This window comes from Drosophila simulans, chromosome 2L (assembly GCF_016746395.2).
Source record: "Drosophila simulans strain w501 chromosome 2L, Prin_Dsim_3.1, whole genome shotgun sequence".
Taxonomy (NCBI): Eukaryota; Metazoa; Arthropoda; class Insecta; order Diptera; family Drosophilidae; genus Drosophila; species Drosophila simulans.
The window spans coordinates 18,215,925-18,237,192 of record NC_052520.2 but is presented as its reverse complement, the minus strand read 5'-3'; the positions used below and the strand labels follow the sequence as shown (position 1 = coordinate 18,237,192).

Sequence of the window (21,268 nt, the reverse complement as noted above, 5' to 3'; positions counted from 1 at the left end):
TCAATGGTAAAATTATAACTTTTTGTATTTATTTTTGAAATCTTTTTGAAACTTGGCAGCACTGTTTTGATATATTCTCTCTCCTCTCTCGTTGTGTTATGCTGGCTTCCATTGCAGTGCCGCTTTCGAGATACATTTGTATCTGCTTCCAGTTCCAGCGCCGCTTGCAGTATTATTGTGGCTTCCAGTTTGCTGGACTGTATGGCCATGTCAAACAACATCCATTCGCTGAGCGGCTTTCGCTGTTGAATGAGCTGTTTTGCTGCTTTCGTGGAACGACGGCCGCCGGTTCGTCGCGTATCTTTGAGATACAATACCTAAATCGAATCGAATTTTGAATTGCAGCTGTCGTTGTTGCGCGCGTGTTGTTGGTGGAAATTGTGGAATTATAAGCATTATATCTCGTGTGGAAGTGTGAAAGTGAAATAGTTGCACCGAGAGCGACGCAATTAGATGAAATTATAGTTTACTCACGCTCTGTATCGCCGCATCTTTGTATCTATTTTGCGGGCCCGCTTCAACAAGTAAACCAACATAAATTAAAAATCAGTGGAGTGGAAGGCGCGTCCTTGAGCTACCCAATTTAAACACCTGTTTTAGAACGAGATACAGATATTCTATAGCGATTTGAGCCACCGAAAGAGATAGCCAGAGCCTGTTAGAAAGAGAAGGGCGGCGAGAGGAGGAGAGAGATGAATAATTTCACAACCACAACAGCAGCCGCACCACCAAAGGAAGCGCTGCCCCGATCAGGACATGTTAATGAGGGTAAGCATGGGTTAAGAACCGAACCGAAGCAAACCATTTCGAAATTGGTTGAACATGAACAATTTCGTACGGGGCCTTGGATAATTGGAAATTGATTGGGTTTGAGTGGAGCTATTGAGATGAAGGGGCTAAGGAATTGGGGCGGGGGCATGAGTACCACATAGAAGTGATTAATTTGGGGTCTTTTAAAATTCCTCCATACCGTTTTCTTCCCCGACTTGGTATTTCTTTAACGACATGGCCTCTCTAGCGATCAAATTAATTTTTAACAAATTTGTTTTATTTCTTTTGTTCTATTGTTTGTATTTATTCATAAAGAAAGTCAGAGCCCAGAGTTTCGTCGAGAATTCTTCAAAAAAAGGTCATTAAATATATATTGACTATACCCTACCCTTGAATGTAAATCAAATTTTCAAACTAAAGAAATAGTTTTTTTCTAATTAATGCAACTATAAAAGGTTTTAGTCCATTCATTTTATTCATTTTCCCATTTCTTTCATGATATTACGGATTATAAATGTTCTAACGCTTTCCATACCCCATTCCAATATCCATATCCCCTTAATTCCACCGATCCGATATCTTTGAATGCCGACATCAGCCAAAAACAAACAGTCAAGTTCCCAGAACTTCTCCAGTGTCGTTTGCGCCTTGGGGCTTACATATAAGCTATTTTTCTGTTGATTCAGATGTAAACAAGCCATAGCGAGCACGTTTTCCCTTATCGCATTCGACTTGACCTTATGTAATAATCAAAACATTTGCATAGGAAAAATGTTACAACATGAAAAGCTGGCTCATTCACCTCCTTGAATAAGCTCAATTAATTGAAAGCGAATACGAAATGCTCGATGACAAAGATGTGGCTGTTGTGCAAATCTGTTTGGCTACTATGTGAACAATATTTGTTGTTATGCTAATGAAAAATATTGCCCAAAGAAGAAAAAATAATACACAGAAAACGCGAGCCGAATGAAACTTTCTCGACTCTCAGTAACAATCACAAGAAGTTTCCTCATTTTTTGGGGGGTTTTGAAAGTCTTCATGAGACGATAAACAAAAACAAAGACTGCCAGTCAGCAGCCGAAGAAACCGCATAGCACAGACCAACGACCGAAAGCGGACAAAGCTGTGAAGAAGAGATTTCAGTTGAAAAATAAACAAACACCGAGCTCTTATATAGTTTTCTTTTAGAGCAATTGAGGGGAAGCCGAGCGATCCCCTCTACAGAAAGGGAAAATACATAGTCATTTTCTTCATTTTGGAGGTGCAAAAAATGATTGCCGCGAGCACTTTCCATTTAATGAATGCACCTGAAGAAAAATCCAGTTATCCACCAACACCAAAGCATTATAAAGATTTTATTTCATAAAAGTACATACAAATACTAGCCTAATTAAGTATATTGTAAAATAATGATTACAATAGAAAAGGAAATAGGGTTCAAAAAAATGAGTAAGAAAATGTGTAAAGAAAATCTCGTTGAACTCAGAAATGTATTATATTATATTATTATATTAAAAATATGTTTGTGATCAGAAAACTGTCGCTAGTTGAAGCACCATACCCACCGTATTGGATAAGTTTTTCCCACAGTGCAGACATGCAAAAAGGCTGTTTCCCAGCATTTGTATCTTAAAGATGCAGCGCGTGCAGCAGGCAACAGCTGACGGTTAGCCGAGGGGATTGCAGCCGCTTCATTTGCGCCCAAGCACGCATGACAAAAGACCCCCACAAAGAGTCGGCCCTCGGTTTGAAATAGCCGTGCCTCCGACTGAAACTCACTCAACTGCTGGCCTCTTTTTTCCCTTTTTTTTTTGCCAACCAGCCCGACTGACTGACAAGTGAAGGGGCTTCTTGGCGAAGAGGGGGCCAGGATAGAAAGGGGGCATCGGGGGAGCTGCAGCCCCAACGGCAAGAGAAACAGCAGCAGTTGCATGACGAGCCGCCTGAATGCAGTTTATTTCTTTCTTGCATTTTTATCGCTGCATGCCAGGAATGATTCACTTGCCAGGCCACGATGACAGGATGTGCGAGTGCCAGGAAGGAGGTATCCTCCATTTGGATTTGGCTCTTAACATTTCTATGGCGATAGCACTTAAAGGAGGCCCAAGCCCCACTCTGCTCCTCTCCCTACTATGGCGCTTTGTCATGACTTGCGTTGGCCTACAAACAACAACTTTTTAAGAGGCCCAAATAATGGAGTTTCCAAGGAGTCCACCTCAAGTGCTGGTGTTTACAAATGAAAGTATGAATAACTAAATTGAGCTATGCTGAATATTGCAATAAGACATGAATTTAAGTAATGTAAAGGATTACTTGCTGCCCCTTTCAGTACGAGAAACTTATTCACGATTTGTTACTTTAAATGTAAGTTTGAAAAACTGAATATAGTCTGAGGTATAGTATGTTGATCTTGTATCATAGCTCATGCAACTTATGTGACTCACAAGTGTAAAAAGCTAAGAACTGATAGTATGTAAGGAATAAATATTTACAAAGTACTTATGGATGTTGAAAAAGTAAAAATAATTAACTACAAATATTAAAGAACCAACAACATATACCTGCTTATAAAGCAAACTCTGAATACATACAGTTTCAAACTGTCAGACTAAAAAGCAAACTTCCTCGTTTTAAAAGCAGTGAAAGCTTGACTGGCTTAATTCATAAGTATCGTAGCATGAAACAGAAATAAAGCTAATTTGGGCATTGTTTTGTTGCCACAACACCGCACTTGGATAGACAATTATTGGCCGTTCTGCTTTGGATATGCATAACTTGGCCCACGAGTGCCTGAGAGGCAATTCAATCAATCAGCGGAAACCGAAACTGAACCCGAAATGTGAGTTCATTTGAATGAACTGAATCCGGGAGATGATGCAGCCAGGCTAAGGTCAATGTGAGGCTGGCTAAATATACTGCCGGTGTGTATCCGTATCTGTATGTGTGTGCCGTATCTGTATCTGTCAGATGCAACATTCAAATAGTCGACATTGCAGGCCGCATTTCTCGTCCAGTGGCAGTGGCATGTTCAACAACCTTGAGTCAGGTTTTTCCACTTTCGGCGCCGCGTCTTCGCTGCTGCAGTTGGCAGTCGTTGCAGTCGCAGTCGTCAAGCGTCAACAGCATTTTTTCCACGCCGCACACACATATTTTCCTGGATTTTGTTCGGGGGCTCTCTCATAAATTTTCCCGTCAAACTGCTTTCTAATTTTGGCTTTCCTCACTTGTTTATAGTTTTTTTAATATATGCATATGCAGAGGTTTATGTATTCATTACCATCCCGGGTTGTGTAACTATTCACGCGATCGGCGGCCCATTCATGCGTGCTCAACCATCTGAACTTGGTTGCCAATCAGAGAGAATGAATCGGAGAAATGGGGAAAACCAAGCCAAACCAAAAGAAAGGTGGCGAAGCCCTGCAAGTGCCAAGAGGCCCAAGCAAAAGCACTGGGAACTGCAAGTGGACTGGCCAGCAAGGTTAATTTAATGTGGCAGGCAAATTTGTAAAGGTTGCAATGCAAGCAGTTTTGGCCAAATGGCAGAGAGACGGCAGCTAAACAATTGTTGCTCCACCTAAATAATTAAGTGCCCTATTTAATGGGCTTATTCGGAGTGAATATAAACAATTTGGCTATGTTTAGTTGCATTTCCCTTAGCATTTAGCTGCTTATTACCATTAATACAATAATCAAAATACAAAATGTGTTTTGTTAGATCCAGAATAACAATAATAAAATCAAAATGTATCTGTAGTATTATATTATTCTTCATTAAATATGCTTAATTAATTTTACCAAATTTCTATAATCTTCAATATACTATATATGTATGTACTATCTGTCATTCCAAATCAAACAAAAGATCATTATTAACAGTTTTTGATCAACCTTCAGTCAGTTGATTTCTTCTGAAAATTCTTCCCCTTACCGCCAGCTGCTTTCACCCCCGTGGAGAGAATTCGGTAGAAACCTTAAGCTCCATGAATCATGCATTTCTTGACTTACTAACCCGTTCTCAGGTCGTTTTTTTGGTCAAGTCAATAAAATGCTCTTGCTGACCCACATTGCACCACCCATTGTGTTGCGAATTTTTGGGGCAGCAGAGGTTAAAAGTGTTCATTTTGGCAAAAACCCGTTCCGGGGCCAGCTAAAAAATGTATGTCTCCCATATGGACAGCCACAATAAGTCAGCTGTCAGTGTTGGGACAGGAAATCGAAAGAATTTCAAATTCGTCGTGTGACTTAATAGCAACTGGCGAATTCAAATGGCACTGGCCATAATTTTCCTAGACTTATATGCTTCACGATTTTAATGACTCGGTCATTTCCTCTCTCTCTTAAAGAAGAAAAATAATGCAACGGCAGCGTATGGAGTACAGTAAGTTGATTTCAGCACAGGTTTTCTTTGTGCCGTTCTCATACACACATTTTTTTGTATTTCTGTATAATTTGTTTTCGTATTTTTGCCCGTTGCCCGTTGTGCATAATAAAAAGCCGCGCTTGCTCGGGGAATTATAACGCAAAAGTGCAGAGACGTAAGAACAACGAGAATATCATATACACACATACTGACACTTATTCTAGACTTTGTAAGTTATATGCTGAAAGAATGAAACAGCAAGACTGAAGCTCATTTTAGAGTTCAACCGAAGATTTGCATACCCTATAAACCTCTATGTAGCATTATTACACTCTCTTAGTGGAAATGGAAAATGATTTAATAAGGTACTTCTAATTCTAATAATAATATTCATTTTACAGCTTTTCGAAATTTTTATAACGAGGTATTTAGGAACCTATTCTGAGGAGGTACATGAATCTGAGTTTGGAAAACATAAAAATATAACCAAGTCAGACTGATTGTATTCAAACTTCTAATACTTCTCGTAAAGAATACCCTTATTTTGAAGTCATTGCAAACAACTGTCTTGAATTTTTCTAGGGTATAAGCATAGTGTTGAGCGATCTGGGGGAGTGGTAAGCAAAGTTGGGAATGGGATTTGGGGGCCGGTGGGGTAAGCAACCTGAGCTGAGCAATCAGGCCGAACCACTCAGCAAACCGAGTGGGCCAAGAAAAGCGCGAGCTTGCAAAAAACTACATACTTTATATTTCAGTTTATGCAGCGGCACAACATGAACTGTTTTTTTTTTTAGCAACATGAACGTGCATATATAGAATCCGCTTAGTTATGTACTTACGGGTATATAGGTGCTTATGTGCAGTCAGAAATCAAACAACTAAATTGATTATGTCTGCAAGTGCAGTTTCATTTTGAACTGCAGTTAATTAAGTGCAATCGGCTCTAAATGCATTAGCTGCCCTGAGAGTCCAAACCATAATTCATTTTCAACTGGAGTGTTCTAATTGCACTCGCCCTTATGGCGTTGAAATCTAGGGCCAGAGTTCAACTAATTGCCAGTTGACAGTTTCAAGTCAAAGAACCTTTAAATTAGTGTCACCATGGGGTGATCGGAGTGTCCAGATAAGGAAGTTATGTACGGCAATAGATGGACATGGAAATGGAAAAAAAATGGAATGGAAAAAGCTAAGTGAGTTAAGTGTGGGAAGTTCCGGAAAATATGGGGTCTAAAGTGATTAGGTATGAGTTTGTTACAAATATAGTGTTGAAAAGACATAATGTACAATGTAATGTATAGTATTTATAAGGCAGAAAATAGCATGCGTTGAAAGAATTTAGTGTTTTTTATGAGCTTAACTAAAATCATACAAGAAATGCCAAAAATTCATAAATTCAAAAGAAAAAGTTGAGCTGCACCCTTTTCCAAAAGGCTTCCCTTGCTAACATTGTTTATCAGTAGATCAATTTCATATCTATCCAAACATAAAATACCAACTCGATAACAAGACGTACTTGAAATTACAACTTTAACTCGCATCAGGCCAACAACTTTCCCACTTTGCCACACTTCCACTTTCCACAGACAGTGACTGAGAGTCGAGGCTGCTAACTAAATGAAATGATAAATGACAGCAACTCAAAAGCAGACAAGAACACCAAACCAGACGGTTCCAATTGCGTAGATCGTCCATTTGTGCACTGCAAAAAAATGTATATGATGATATCAGTTATCATAGGTTTTAAAGAAATAAAAATTTTTTTAAACAAGTGATATTTTGTTCTCAATATATTTTTATTAATAATTATAACATCTTTATTTTTGGTCAAAAGGAAATTTTGTCAAACATTAAGATCACTTGCCATTCGTCATTAGGAACTAGAGTTCTTCCTAACAATATAGAAATAATATTTCGGAATGTCAATTAATGGCTATTTGATACACATTTTTCGTAGTGTAAGTATATGAGCACACGGCCGAATTCGAATAAAAAGCAAAGCAACAAAAACACATATATAAATAACCCCAAGCGAACCCCAATCCGAATTCTACGCACACAATTAAGAGGCTGTTTATACCACGCTTTCGCTTATCAACGTGAATGATCTCTCTATGGCGGTTAAATCGATCAAAATGCTACCCCAACTTCTACAAAACTTTCCCACTCCAGCTGCAGTACATCTTCAATGGAATTCCTTTGTTTCGAGTCCGGGTCTGTCCCCGATTCGAAAGACTGCATCTTGAAGGTGACTCATCGGTTTACCGGGGCATCAAGTGGGGCAAACCGAATTTTACGATCTTGCAGGGCTTCATTAGAGATTTGGCCGGTAATCTGATAGTTGCAGCATTAAATATCACTTGTCATTAGATACTGTAATGTACTGTCATAAAGAAGGCGATTCAAGGTACTCAAGTGTTTCTTCTATCGTTTTCTCATTCCAGTGTGCAAGGAGTGGCTCGTGCGTGAGGATGGCGCTCTGGCCTATAAGCTTCAGTCCCAAGAGAGTAAGTACCTGAGTAAGTTAATGGCTAACCATTAAGCTAATGCACAAAATCTTTACCCCCAGTTAATGACTTCTACAAGGGAAATCGGTACAGAAACGCAGTGGTTCGCGAGGACTTCCCAACAGCCCTGCACGAACAAATCAAGGAGAAGGAGCAGGCACAGCGAAGAGTGGATGCCTACAGAAGACGTCTGACAGAACAGTGAGTGTTAATAGCATTTAAAATAATAATAATATAATATATATAATAATATGGCCAATGTGGATAAGTTGCAGCATGACTATTTGAAGCAAATATTTCCGTTTTTATACCTTCATTGCATTCATTAATAACACGAATAAACCATTTCCAGTTCTTCTTCTTATTGAAGACTGAAATTCGTGTTGGCAGTTTCTTAATTACCTTATTTGTAATCAGTAATTGTTAAAGGAACAACAGAAAATTGTAAAAGTCATGCGGCACTCTTTCCCAATTTCAATAGAACTAATCAAAACAATATCTCAACAGGGAGGAGCATGACAAGCGAGTGGCCAAAGAAATAGCTGACAAACTGGAGCGTGATCTGCAGGAGCAGCAGCAAAAGGAGCTGATGCAAAGCGAGTTGATTGCCAAGCAAATGCAGGTGAGTACCGTGGATATCTTGCCAATATCTTATCGCCTGAGTGATATACTCGATTGCAGGAAATCTATGTTAATTTGCCGCCCGTACCGCCGCCAGTCACACGGGACAAGAGTCGTCCGCCGCCACGTCCCGCCAAAGCAAGTATACACCTGCAACAGCAGCAGCAGACACAACAGACACAGTCGACACAGCAGCAACATCAGCCAGAGCCGAGCACCTCACAGCAGGCTAGATATCACAGTCAGCTGCAGCAGCAGCAACCGTTGCAGCTGCAGCAGCAACACTTCTCACAAACAGACAACTATGTAGGATTATCGCTTATACCAAATATTGTTGACCTGCCGGGGGCAGCAGCAGCATGCACCACTCCCAGTAGAAATGCACAGGCACAAAATCAGCTGTTGGTGAGTGATGTGTTATCATCGCCACAGCAGCAGCAGCAACATCACTCACGTTTTCACCACGCACAGCAGCCGCCGCAGCAGCAGCAACATCAATCATCATCGCCGGCACGTCGGGCACGGGCACCAACAAATGCCACCACATCTGCAACAACTAACATGCCCAGCACTTCATCCATAACTCAGCACCCACCCACACACACCGCACACCCGGCTGACATCGATGAGCTGGTGGACTATGCCGATGTTGCTGACAGCATTCGCGACTACAACATCGCTGCCACGAGCGCGGCAGCAACATCGGCCAGCATTGTCGATGCAGCTGCAACATCACTCCAGAAACAACGCTCCCCGTCACACGAAAATCTCCTAAGAACCGAACCGAAATTTCAGAAATTGTCACCCGAGAAATACGATCAACTTGTGGGCAATTTCGGTTTGGGATCTGGATCTGTATCGGGATTGGGATCGGGATCGGGATCGGCCAAGGCAGCTGAGAGACACATGCAGCAACATGCCGATGACATTGAGCTCTATGTGGATCCCTGCGACTATGCGAGTCTGCGGGAGATCGGGCTGCCGCTGGAGGAGATTCAGGAGATGAGCAAGAAGCTGAAGCAGGAGCAGAAAGATGAGGTAAAGGGTTTTGAATGAATCAAGGCTTCCTGGTAACCAAGGTGTCCTTTCTTTTAGTTGCTGGCTCGCCGTCTGCAGGCCATTGAGTCGAAGGACTGTGTGCGTCAGGAGCACAGGGATCGCCTGCTGGCCATTGAGGCACAGGACAAGGAACTGGCCAAAATGCTGCAGGATAGGGTAAGGTCTTCCTACCTAATATAGAAGTCTAATCCGAGCAGATAATGCAGATAACAAATTTATATATTACTAGTACTGTTAAATATAATAGATAGTTATATCAGGGGAATATAGGATACTAGGAAACAAATTTAAAACTATATTAAAACTAATATAAGTTTTCCCTTTATTCCAAATTTAACTTCCATACTGATGTCTAAAACTTAGATGAATTCCAAAAAATTATTTTCCTGTAGGTACAACTACTTAGGATTCAAAAAGGTAACTTCAATGTAACATATTTGGATTCTATCCTTCGAATTGCAGCTATCCATTATTAATCACATTTCAATACTCAAGCTATCTTTGACCAGGCTTGCTTTTGAACATTCATTATACCCTTGCAGAAAATATATAGATCTTATCCAGTATTTTGCAACTATATAAAGCATATATATTCTTGTTATATTTATGAACTTGCTGCAAGGGTATGCAGCTTTTATTTTGCGATATTCAAGTTTGCGTTACATATTTACGCCGATACTCATAGACATTTCATTTAAAAATCCCGTTAGTTACTGTAATGGTTGTTTGCAGAGTTGACATAACAAAAACAAGTTTTATGTCTTTTTTTCAGGAAAAGGCCAAAGCCAAGAGGGCCAAGGAGAAAGCTCGTCTGCGAAAAACTCAGCAGAAGGAAGCCGCAGAGGCTGCCAATGGAAACGGTAGTCTGCTTTGTGGCACCAATTCCCACTGCGGTCCACTGCTACCACTGCCCCCGGATTGCCTTTCCAGCAATGGCAATCAGTCGCAGGCCGACATCGATGTGGAGGCCTACTCCAATCCCATAGACGTGCTCAACAGTAGTCGTGAACAGCGGCCCCACAACGGACCTTTGACCAATGGCAGCCTGACCAGAGATGGGGGCTCGAGCTCCAATCACAGTTCCATGCAGAGGCAACAAAGGAACATGGTGCCCATAAGGGGCGAAGATGATATCTACACACTGCCCGTGGACAGTTGTAGGCCAGGTCCAAGGCCTCTTTCATTGCACGTGACGGAGGCAATGCCACCAGTTCAAAACCACAACTCCATGACCAGGTGAGTTGAAAGTTGTATATCCAATAGTTTTAGAGTAAAAAGGTATGCTAAATTCATTAACAAGTATGTGTCAGATAAATGAAATTGTTTCCGGACCTAAAAGGTCTGTATATTCTTGATCAGGATTACTAGCAAATACGATCTAGCCATATTTTTCTGTCCGTATGAACGTCAAGATCTTGAAAAATATAAAAGTTACATGTTGATATTATCACCTATAACAATTGTTTCTTCTTTTTTGCTTCTATCGATTCGCTAAAACTATCAAACATATTTATATAAATTCTCGACTGTCGGAGGGTTGTTATAAATTAATAATAATAAATTTAACCACCGCTAGGTGGCGCTCGATATCTCTAGAAAACATTCGCTTTCCTTCTTGAAAATCCTCGCACTTGTTATAGTTGAGTGAGGGGTATCTTATAGTCTAGGAACTCGGCTATAGTGTTCTCTATCATTTTACATATGCATTGATACACTCCCAATTGATCTTCGTATTGGCCCTTCCGAATTCTTGCTAAACACAAAATTCCCATGCGCTTCATACTTATTTTCAAATGCCTAGAGTAACCTTATCTTTATTCTATTTACTACAGGTCCGAGCATTATGGATCAGAAGCCGGATCCCACGACAGCTCGCATCAGAGTGGCCAAGACGTATCGCCACACATGAAGTACTCCAAGTCCGGCAATTTCGGTATATATGTATAAAACGACCCTCCGTAAATTGTATCGCTATATATTGATGTGTATTTCCGTTTCAGATCAAAGTGCCAGTCCCACGCCGCCTTACATGCCAATTCAAGGTACTCGAAGATCAAATTCAAGTGAAGATCGTAAAAAGAAGTCCAAGGACAAGTGCACGCATCAGTGAACCATAATCACCTATTCATTACAATGCCTATATCCATACATAAGTTTTGTACTCTCTTGACAATGAAATTGTTCAGATCAAAATCATAACATGACTTTTATCGATTTATTCAAATCTCTCTCACATTGTATCTCTAGAACTTAGAAGTAGCTTGTAGTTTAAATACATTTAAATCATGTATAGTTTAATATGTGGTTTCAGTGATAGTTTTGATATACAAAATCATTGGCCTATCAATAAATGTTTTTTTAAAAGGAAATAACTTAAATAATTATTATTATCTGGAAATGGGCTTTATTGTAAGGACTTTTAACATTTATGTAAAGCTCGATCACTTCTTTCATTTTAAAAACTAATCACAATAAGGGCCAAAAATATTTTAACTTCACTTTTGCATAGTTAAATCTGATCGTAAGTTTCGAGAATTTGTTAGACATTTTTTGAAAGCGAACTGCAGCTACTCTTTCCATTGCAGTCAAAATGCACGTAAAGTAAGTTCAGAATACTTCTGGCCTCTCTTCTAGATCTATTATTAGCACACACACTCTTAGATATCTTTTGTTTGAGAAACCATCTAATGAAGGGGTCAGTAAATCCAATCCAATATCCAATCAATCATAGCCAGCAGAACGGCATATTTCTGTTGAAGAAACTTTAATCTTAGGGAGTACAGATTGTAATAGTTTTGTGTAAGCTTTTACCTTCTGGAGAACTTCTCTGAACTTCCGATACTTGTGCCTTGAAAGAGAATTCGCCTTTGCCTTATTTTTTACTAACATCAGCAAGTTTGCGTCCAATACCGGAGATCAAAACTTGTGAAACTGGTATTAAAAGTCACAAGTTAGGGTCTCAGGGAATCAGCCATACAAACATTTGCACATGTCACCAATGCCAATATTTACATACGCCCGGTTGCATTTACATACTTAGGCATTCGTAATGAAATTTAACAATAGTCTGGCTCGGAACACTTTCTTTGATGCCCACAATCAAAATTTGTTGCACCACCAACTTTTGTATGGCTGGGGATTGGGTTTAGTAAGTGGTGCAGTTCGATTGGGGTTCTTTAATCAAATGCGGCTTGTAGTCAAGCAAAGAAAGCTAGCACATTGTATAGTATGATGTGTAATTACTACTATACAACCTACTACCTCAATTTGCCAGAGAGAAAAAGGTCCTTGGTGTAGTCCTTTTTGCTAGGTGGTTTGGTTTTTAAAGGATCTTCTGGATATCATTGGTTCGGTTTTTGGTTGAAAAGATGTTGGCAAACAAGAAGAAAAATAATGCGGAGAAATCATATTAAAAACGCTTTTAAAGTAAAAATGTTACATTTGCTTGTCAAATAAAATATACATAAGATGAGAATTTAAGTTAATTAATTTCTTTTGTTATTCAAATTTAAACTGGAGTTAGTTATATCATATCAGTTTTCTTATGCCGTTTTTGTTTTTTTGTATGATGTTATATTTAGTTTCATTTAGTTCTATGATTTATTATTGCTGTTTTGAATATTTCATATTATTGTTATAGTTCGTTTGGCGTTAAATGGATCGCTTTGATCTTCTATTTAGTCAGCGGTTACTTTAGTAGTTATTTATTTCGTATTATACTTGAACTCCTTCGTTACTCCGCCAGTATTTGATTTTTTAGATTTGTCATTGATTTTGTTGCCAAAAACCAGTTGTTTGCATTGACAGACTCCCATAATGCCGGTCTTGTAACAGATATAAAACAGCACAAGTTCGGATTTACGGGTTTCTGTTAATGGTCCATATGTAAGTATGCACCATTTCAAGTTATAAGAAATCATTAGGGCGGTCATGAACTTCAATTCGTCTCGATGAATCAAAAAGCAACCCCTTTTGTATGATGAAATGCGTTTATCCATTAAGTGAAGTTGTGAAATTCCGGAAGAACAATAGATAGGGAATCCTCTGAGTCAACTGTAAAGTTAAAGGAATAGTTTAATATATATTTAACTATAAAATGTTGAACAATAGTTACCTTGAACTCAGATCTTTTATTAAGGCAATCTCAGTTGTAAGAATCTGAAAGAAAATCCAATTGATTACAGAAAGAATATTTTCGGGTAAAATTATATTATTTAGCTTTTCCGCGGAATAAGGAAAGTCTATTCCAGAAACGAAACAAAAAGAAAATAATATGATTTAATTTTTAAATGAAAAGATCAAATTTAATTTCATAAATTGAATTGAATTTGATAAGGGAAAAGCTAATGAATATTAAATTTATTCGTTATTACCACCTCGATTACCATTTTGCTTTTGACTATTTGCTGATTGTCGTCACATAAGTTTGGGATAATCTGCAAGAGATAGGTAAGAGAATACAAAGAATTAATGTCACAGCATTTGTCAGATTGTCAGATTTGTTTAGATTGGTTTTTCTCAAATAAAACTTAGGGTAAACGTTTCGTATCTTCGAATGTTTATTACTTGTTTGCACATTGACCATGGATAAACAGCAAAGAGAGCTTTGTGAAAGAACAATTCCACTTGACTTGGCCTAATCCCCCATAGATTTGTCTCCCCGGCCACGTAAGCCGATCGGCCAGCTCGCTGCAGTTCGATTCAATTTGCAACAAAGAAAAGCCAGCGATGGAAAAATTGCATTACATATTCATCTTTTTGCACGAACGTGGAAGAATCACCGAAAAAAATGTAGGAACATAAGAAATAGTTCGACGCGAAGCTAACCATGTAAGCTGCACGGAGAAGGGGTATATACAGTTGGTGGTATATATATTATGTGCAGATGTGGATTGGGTGAGGAAACGTTGCTGCAGCTGAAGCTCAGAACCGAAACTGAGGCTGAACCTGAAGCTATAGCTATGCCACTATGCTCGGCTGAGCGGCGGCAGAGCGGCGACTGCGGCTGTATCTATCGAGTGTTTTGGCTATATGTGTGTTGTTGTCCCGAGTTCCCTGTTCCCAGTTGCCAGTTGCCAGTTCCATGTTGCAGCTACCATACTACATATGTACTAGTGGGGGTACCGGGTTCTGGGTTCTGGGCTCTGGGCTCTGGGTTCTCGGTTCTGGGTACTGCTGCTGATGCGATTCTCTAGCCGTCTTCACCCATTGGCCCTGCCACTTTTCCACATGTTTTCAATGCTTCTTTCGGTGGTAGCAGACAGTCGTCTGGAGCGCAGTTCGTTGGCTGTACCTATTTTCGCGTATTTCAGCCAGGACCTGCCTCAACAAATTCACAGCAGACAGACGCTACACACACACACACCAGTGCACACCAGCGCACAAGCACACGAATACCAGCATGAGGGGCTGCTTTCTGGTTTCCTTCCTATTAAAAACCGGTAACAGTCCGCAGCAGCAGAAGCAGCGGAGCAGCGCTGCAAATTTTTGCAACATGCTTTTTTTGCAACTCGTTCTCGACTCTCTTCAGCTCTCTTAACCCTCTCGGTAGCACTCTCTGTGTGTTTACCTTTGCTATTTCACTTAACATTAATTTTATCAAAAATATCACCCATACGCCGTGTGTGCTACCCTGATAAATTTACTGCTCATATTGAAATTAATTTTTTTGCTGACCAATTTTATTAAAAGTTCGTTATTTACGTTCGAAAAAAGCGTCATCCTTTGGCCCTTTGCTCATTAATCAAAAATACATTTTCATTTGCGTCCTGTCGGCTGGATGCAATCATCTGGAAACTGTTTGCTTTTCCTTCGCTCGCTGCTTGTCAAGCTGCGTTTTTGCCATTAATTTTCATTTATCGCTGGCAGCAGAAAATTAAATTAAAACTGCGACATTTTCAATGTTAATTTCCAGTGATTGTGCATATTCGGTGTTGGGATAGTTTATTAAAATGACTGAGTATATATATGAAATATAATATTATACGTAAAAATATATTTCAAATATTTAATAGATCCATTTTCCAATTTATACACACAAATGATTGCCGCAAAAAACGTTCTCACATTTTTTTTACTATATTAATTTTTGATCTCTGATGTATTAATTCTCCTCCAATTGGCTCCTAATGAGGAAATCATCCAAATGCATGATATTTGATTTGATTTCCCGATTAACGACAACACCAGCGTTGCGAAAAACCAAGGCCAAAGCTCCTACACACAATCAAAGCCAATGTCACACACGCATACACATGCAGAGCGAGGAACCTACACACAGACAGATCAAAAGCGCCTATGTGTGTTGGAGTTGCACGAAATTATGCAATACGCTGAACTCTTTGTGCACTTCTAACTCTTTGGGCTCTCTTTGCAGAGAGACCTGTGATTCTTACTCAATGCCATTGTCATGGGAGTCGAAAGGGGAGAAAACTGAGAAGGAGTTGGAGTTGGGGGGGCAGAAAAGAGTGGAGCAGAGTCAACATCATCCAACCAACCAATTCAATTAGACTCCGCTGCTTGGCCTTCGCCGCTCCAACCGCTTACCCCTTCACCTGCAACAAGCCCCCTTTTTCGCCCTTTCTTGCCACAGACAACAGCAAAATGCGGAGTTGCGCGATGGCAACCCTGTACTGCAGATGGGAGAGTCGAGAGTTGCAGAGTTGATTAACCTTTGGGCGTTCTGTTTTGCAACTCCGTTCGTGGAGCTGCTCCGATTTAAATGCTGCCCCAAGTGGCGTTTGTGTTGGTCTGCCACGTTTGTTTGTGTTGTTGTGTGCCTTATGTGTCTCCTTCCGCAGTGTCTGATGCTCCTCTTTTTCTCTGTGTACGCCAGTGTGAGTGTTGTTCGCAGCCATGTTAGCAGCCATTTTTAATGGCCATATACGACTATACGACGGATCCAGCAACAGCAGAGCGAATCCGGAGAACGAACCTCCATCTGCAGTTCAGCTCACTTATGCTTCATTCACTCTAAGCCGCCAAACTCCTTTTGGCCCACAACATAAACATTTACACTGTGAGAGCACGTATAAGTTTAAGGTAACTAGAATGTAATTAGTTTAGTTTAAGTACGCGATTGTAAAGGGCAATGAACCAAAATCTATACCTAACTCTATATTTCCATTATAAGCGAGATTTTCTAAATTAAATATTCAAATATACCTTAAATTTCGGTAAGTTATAAGATATATTGAAGTGAATATTGAATAAAATTAATGCAAGCTAAAAGAAATATGAAATTAATAAATTGCAGTTAATATTTTATTGCTTGAGAAGGCATACTATTATGAAACATGAGGTATTATGTTTACTATTTTAATCAATGAAAAAGTAAGTACTTCCTTAAGTCACAATCTTTTTACAAAGACTAGTGATTCAGGCACTTTTCCTTTATCCTGTGATGTAAACTTTCTACTTTTCCTGGACTTTTTCGTCCTCTCCATCGCGTTGGTAATTGTAATTGAAATTTGGCGTTGAAGCGAGTAAATGCTCGCTCTCTATGCACACAGCCCCTCTCGCTCCCGCTGTGTGCTGCCATCTCACTCGCACCGCTCCTGCACTTTTATTACAGTTGCCGCTTTTTGGCCAAAAGTTGTTTTGGCCTTTCGCTCCGCTCTTCCTGTTTGTTGGTGTGGGTCATGGCTGCCGCGTCATGCTACGGTTCCTCCTAACTTTGCTTTGTTTTTCCTCTTCTTTCTACGTTTCCTTTGCCTGTTTTTTATATTTTTCTTCTTTTTGGTTTTTGGGTACATTGACTGCTCCTTTTTATGGCCGAGTCTGGGTCTGGGTCTGGCTTTTTGTGCTGTTTCTGGGCCTGGGACAGCCGCACTTGCCGTGTTTTGACTGGCCTTTTGACGCTCGGCTGTTAGCTGCAGGCCCACAATTGTGCAATATTTTTGTCGCCAATTAAATCATATGGCAGATGACGCGTGCCTCTCAACGATTTGTGATTTTGATGTTCTGTGGACAGTCCTTGGATTTAATTTCGTTGTTTTTCCTTAGACAAACATGTTAAATTAAATTTTTTTAACTCCTAAATATTCGTTAATTCCCATAGCTAAAGTTAGTCGTTGTCCTATTTATTTTAAGATTCCAAATTTAGTGTTTATTTGATAGTAAAAACTAAACTAAGAAATATTTGAAATTAAATCTCTTTGATACCATTCGGTTTCCTAAGGAGCGACCAAATCCGGTCCAGAATCCAGCATACAAACACCAATTGATCGATCGATCCCAAAGGCCCTTCAGGCTGGGACCATCTCAACCTGTTCCCTCGGCTTTGCCGCTGCGTCTTCCACGCATCTTCGCCGTCTTGGGCTCTTCTTTTGGGCCTGTTGTGACAGCAGGAGAAGAGTATCTTTGGCTGCGATTTGTATCTGCACACTCGTATCTCTTATTGGCTGCTGTTTATTTGCTCGTGCGTTCGCTTATTGAGTTTGCGTTTGCTTTATGTCTGGGCGCAGGCGATGGCGAAGGCGAAGGCGTTCAATGAACTCGGAAACTCTGCGACTGAAAACCCTGAGACAAGAGTCTCCAGACAATCGCTGGCAAACTTTTTCCCTTCATTCAGCTGCTTTCGTTTTTGGAGTTTGTCGCGAATTATCCGCCGGATGGTCAATGGTTCAGTGGCGGAACAATGGTGAACGGCTTTATTGAATTTTATCTTCTTTTCGGTAGTTTTTTCATGACTTTCATTTCTATTACTATTAGCTATCAGGTTCAGTAAATATTGCTATCAAATAATAAAATATTATTTTCATTTTATTTATAATGCTTTTCGCTTAAACCATTTTTATCGGTCAATCCCTGCACGTGTTTTGATTATATTTGCATATCATTTTCAATTTCGAAAATCGAGTTCAAAGTTCTTTGTTGGTTAGTTGCAAATAAAATCCTTTGTTAATTTGTAAAAGCGTTAATTTATTTTTTCATTATTTCGAAATAAAAGATGTTCCGCATAATTCTCCTCAGTGGAAGATTAAGCACCTAATTGAAACCGAAAGAATCCCCAGATATTGGACGAAAAAAGCACATTAAAACCTGTAAGGAATGGGGCGGGGAGTGAGGCACCCCGGAGATATTGAAATAACTTTCGGGAGCAACAATGGAGGCGGAAGATAAGCGGCACAGTATTCCTTCCTTGATATAATTTGGCACTCCGCAAAGGGTGGGAGCGAGACGGGCGGCGCGGGCGAAAGAGAGGGCGCACGTGAGCAACCAGACACAGGCACAGGCACTGACACTGACACAGGCTGCCTCATGTGGCAAGATGAAAAAACTTCAATGTGGCAGTGGCAGTATTCCATTGCGAAGTAGCGTAGAATGACGTAGCCGGAGGAGAGCGGCGGCACACAAGCGAAATCGAGGAAGCGAAAAAGCGACGCCGGCAGCAGCAGCAGCAGCAACATGCAATTCCAAAGGTCAATGACACGCAACGTGCAGCGCAGCAGCAACAGCAGCAGCAGCGGCAGCGAAGCGCGATGAAGAGAACCTAAGAGAGTCGCTGATGCTCTTCGGCTCTCTTCAGCCATAGCTTTTTGTGCTTTACATTTTTTGCATTGTAAAATACGAATTATTTCGGAATAAAAGAATTGCTTAATATGTTGGGCTATTTAAAAAATTATTTTGAAAATTTTTAGAGCTTTTATGACTGTACCATGAATCATAAATTGTGGTTTTATGACTACATTTTTTAGTTCAGTTTTAGTGATAAAAACTTAAATAATTTTTTAGTATATACGTTATGTTGTGAAATCCATTTTAACAAGCTAAAATCAACAACTGCAGTATTTTCTTCGAGTGCATTTTTGTTGGCGAGGCCGCTGACGATTTCATTCACTTTGCATATTTGCGTACAAACACACAGGCAAACAGGAAATACGCGCAGCTTACACACATTTGCCGCTGTCTTTTTGTTTGTTGCCTTTTCGTTTTTGTTGCACGTAATTTCTCATTGTAGTTGATTGCATTTCACGCCCCCGCCCCCTTGTGGCACCCACGAATGGCATTTGTACCGAGCCCACCCACATGTGCCACAAATTACTTTTGCAAATTTTCATATGCCAGAAAAGCGGGAGAGAGCATCCGTTGTCTTTGGCTTGAGTGAGTTATGAGTGCGAATGCAGGAGATTTCGATTCTGCTCGACTTTTCGGCCAGTGTGCGTGGGTGCCGGTCATAAATTTGGCACAAAATTGCAATTATTTCCATTAAAACGAGATCTTTTTCCTGTGGGAGCAGCACTCCTCTCGCAGTTGACATGCCAAAGTTTGGTGGCAAAAAAGAGGCAGGAAAGTTATCAAGAATGCCAGAATGCCAGTGCAAAAAGGTGGAAAAGTGGCGAAATTAAACAAAGTTTTTCCTGAAAATTTAATTAGTTGCCGTGACGTCGATGATATAAGTTTTCAGTTACAAAATTTGGGTTAAAGGCCCAAAGTGTTCTTAGAACATCTTTTAGATATCTTGAGTTTGCATATAGGATTTTCCAGCTAAAGTGATTTCAAGTTTGATTAGTTAGATTCTGCTGACACATTTTATACTATAATCAATTTAAATGATTATAAAAGATGTGAAAAGCTTTACTAAAATGTCGACAGTTTCGGTGAAAATCGGGTTAATTGAACAATTAACACATGCCACCGCCGATGAGAGATAGCCACAAATGCAATTTCCCCAATGAAAACCCATAAAATATGGTTTATTTTTTTGGTTTCCATTCCTTTTATGAGTGTTGTGTGTGTGTGTGTGTGTGTGTGAAGACAGCCAGCAAACGTGCAGGGCAAAGACAACAAACACAAAACAGCAGAGAAACAAAAGCGTTTGCGCTAAAAAGTTGGGTTAGGTTAGGGACGCCACATGCAATGGGCCATGGGCGGTGGTTGGTGGCAGAAAGGGGGTGAGCGAAACGGGTTCAAAATCCTATGCAACATGGCAACTAAACAAAAGCCAGAAGGTAGACGAACCAAAGTCGCATCACATCAAGAGTCCAATAGAGCGTGGCAAGCGGAAGGGGAGGACGGTACGGTACGAAAGGGGTTCGAAACGGGGTTAGGCTGGGGAAAGGGGGCTACGCGGGGAGTGGCAGAAGAATGTGAATGTGTGTGCGGAGGGGGGAAGACGGCGTGAAGAAGCGGCAAAAAAGCGGGAAGAACGGTGGCAAAAACTCGTTTCATGGCTGTTGCAGAAAATGAATGCAACGTCACTGGCTCAGTGGGAAGGGGCTACAAAAAGGGGTCTGCAAAAGTCAAAGAGAAGGCAAACATTCTGGCGAGCAGTCCGGGGTCGAGGATCGTTTAAAGCCAAAACCTGAATTTCATCTTCGTCATTATCAACATCGATTCAATGCCAATGTCTGTCTTGCACCAAGGAAAATCCTATGCCAATAAACGGAGCTTAGAATGTGCCCATAAATGCCAAATAAAAGCTACACACCATTTTCAAATTAACGATCTCGTTAACCAACAAACAAGATCAATAAAGGTCGAGATACATATCAATGTGGCAAAGCAAAAAGTTATTTTAAATATCATGTATACTTATTAAACAAAACATTTAAGCATAGTTACTTTTATGTATACACATTGAGCATACCCCCAACTTTCTTTAAGTGTACTGCTTTCAGATACCGATTCACCAACTTTATTTTGCTGTCTTTGTTAGCTTCCGAGTGCGATGCGCTAAGCAACTTTAGTCCAATTAGCAAACGAAGCTAATGTAAATACACAGATCTAATTACGCATACGCCGTGTATAGCAAACAAACAAAATTTAACCAAGAAGCTGAGGAAAAAGTGTCTGCTATCCGGCTGCAGTTCTTTCACTTAGTCCTTTCGACCTGACTCCTTGCACCTTCTGTTGGCCACCTCAAGGCAGCTGCCAATTAAGTGCAGTGATTGTTTCAAACTCCTTTCTATTTCTCCATTTTGCTTCTAATACCTAGTATCTGATACCT

The 21,268-nt window shown here is 40.2% G+C and overlaps 1 protein-coding gene across 10 annotated transcripts; it reads left to right on the top strand.

The window, feature by feature from the left end:
* Window positions 1-126: 126 nt before the first annotated feature.
* Window positions 127-11,517, top strand: LOC6732677 (basic-leucine zipper transcription factor A). 10 transcript variants are annotated; one of them, XM_039291235.2, is made up of 11 exons: window positions 133-768; window positions 7,576-7,638; window positions 7,701-7,839; window positions 8,146-8,260; window positions 8,320-8,664; window positions 8,734-9,297; window positions 9,355-9,474; window positions 9,682-9,735; window positions 10,091-10,554; window positions 11,151-11,259; window positions 11,319-11,517. In XM_039291235.2, exons 1-11 carry the CDS (start codon window positions 693-695, stop codon window positions 11,433-11,435), a joined length of 2,166 nt encoding a protein of 721 aa, XP_039147169.1. In that variant the 5' UTR covers window positions 133-692; the 3' UTR covers window positions 11,436-11,517. The 10 variants fall into 10 exon arrangements, with proteins under 10 accessions (XP_039147170.1, XP_016025397.1, XP_039147169.1 ...); XM_016178145.3 differs by having other exon boundaries at window positions 8,731-9,297; XM_016178141.3 differs by having other exon boundaries at window positions 136-768; window positions 9,055-9,297.
* The last annotated feature ends 9,751 nt before the right edge of the window (window positions 11,518-21,268 follow it).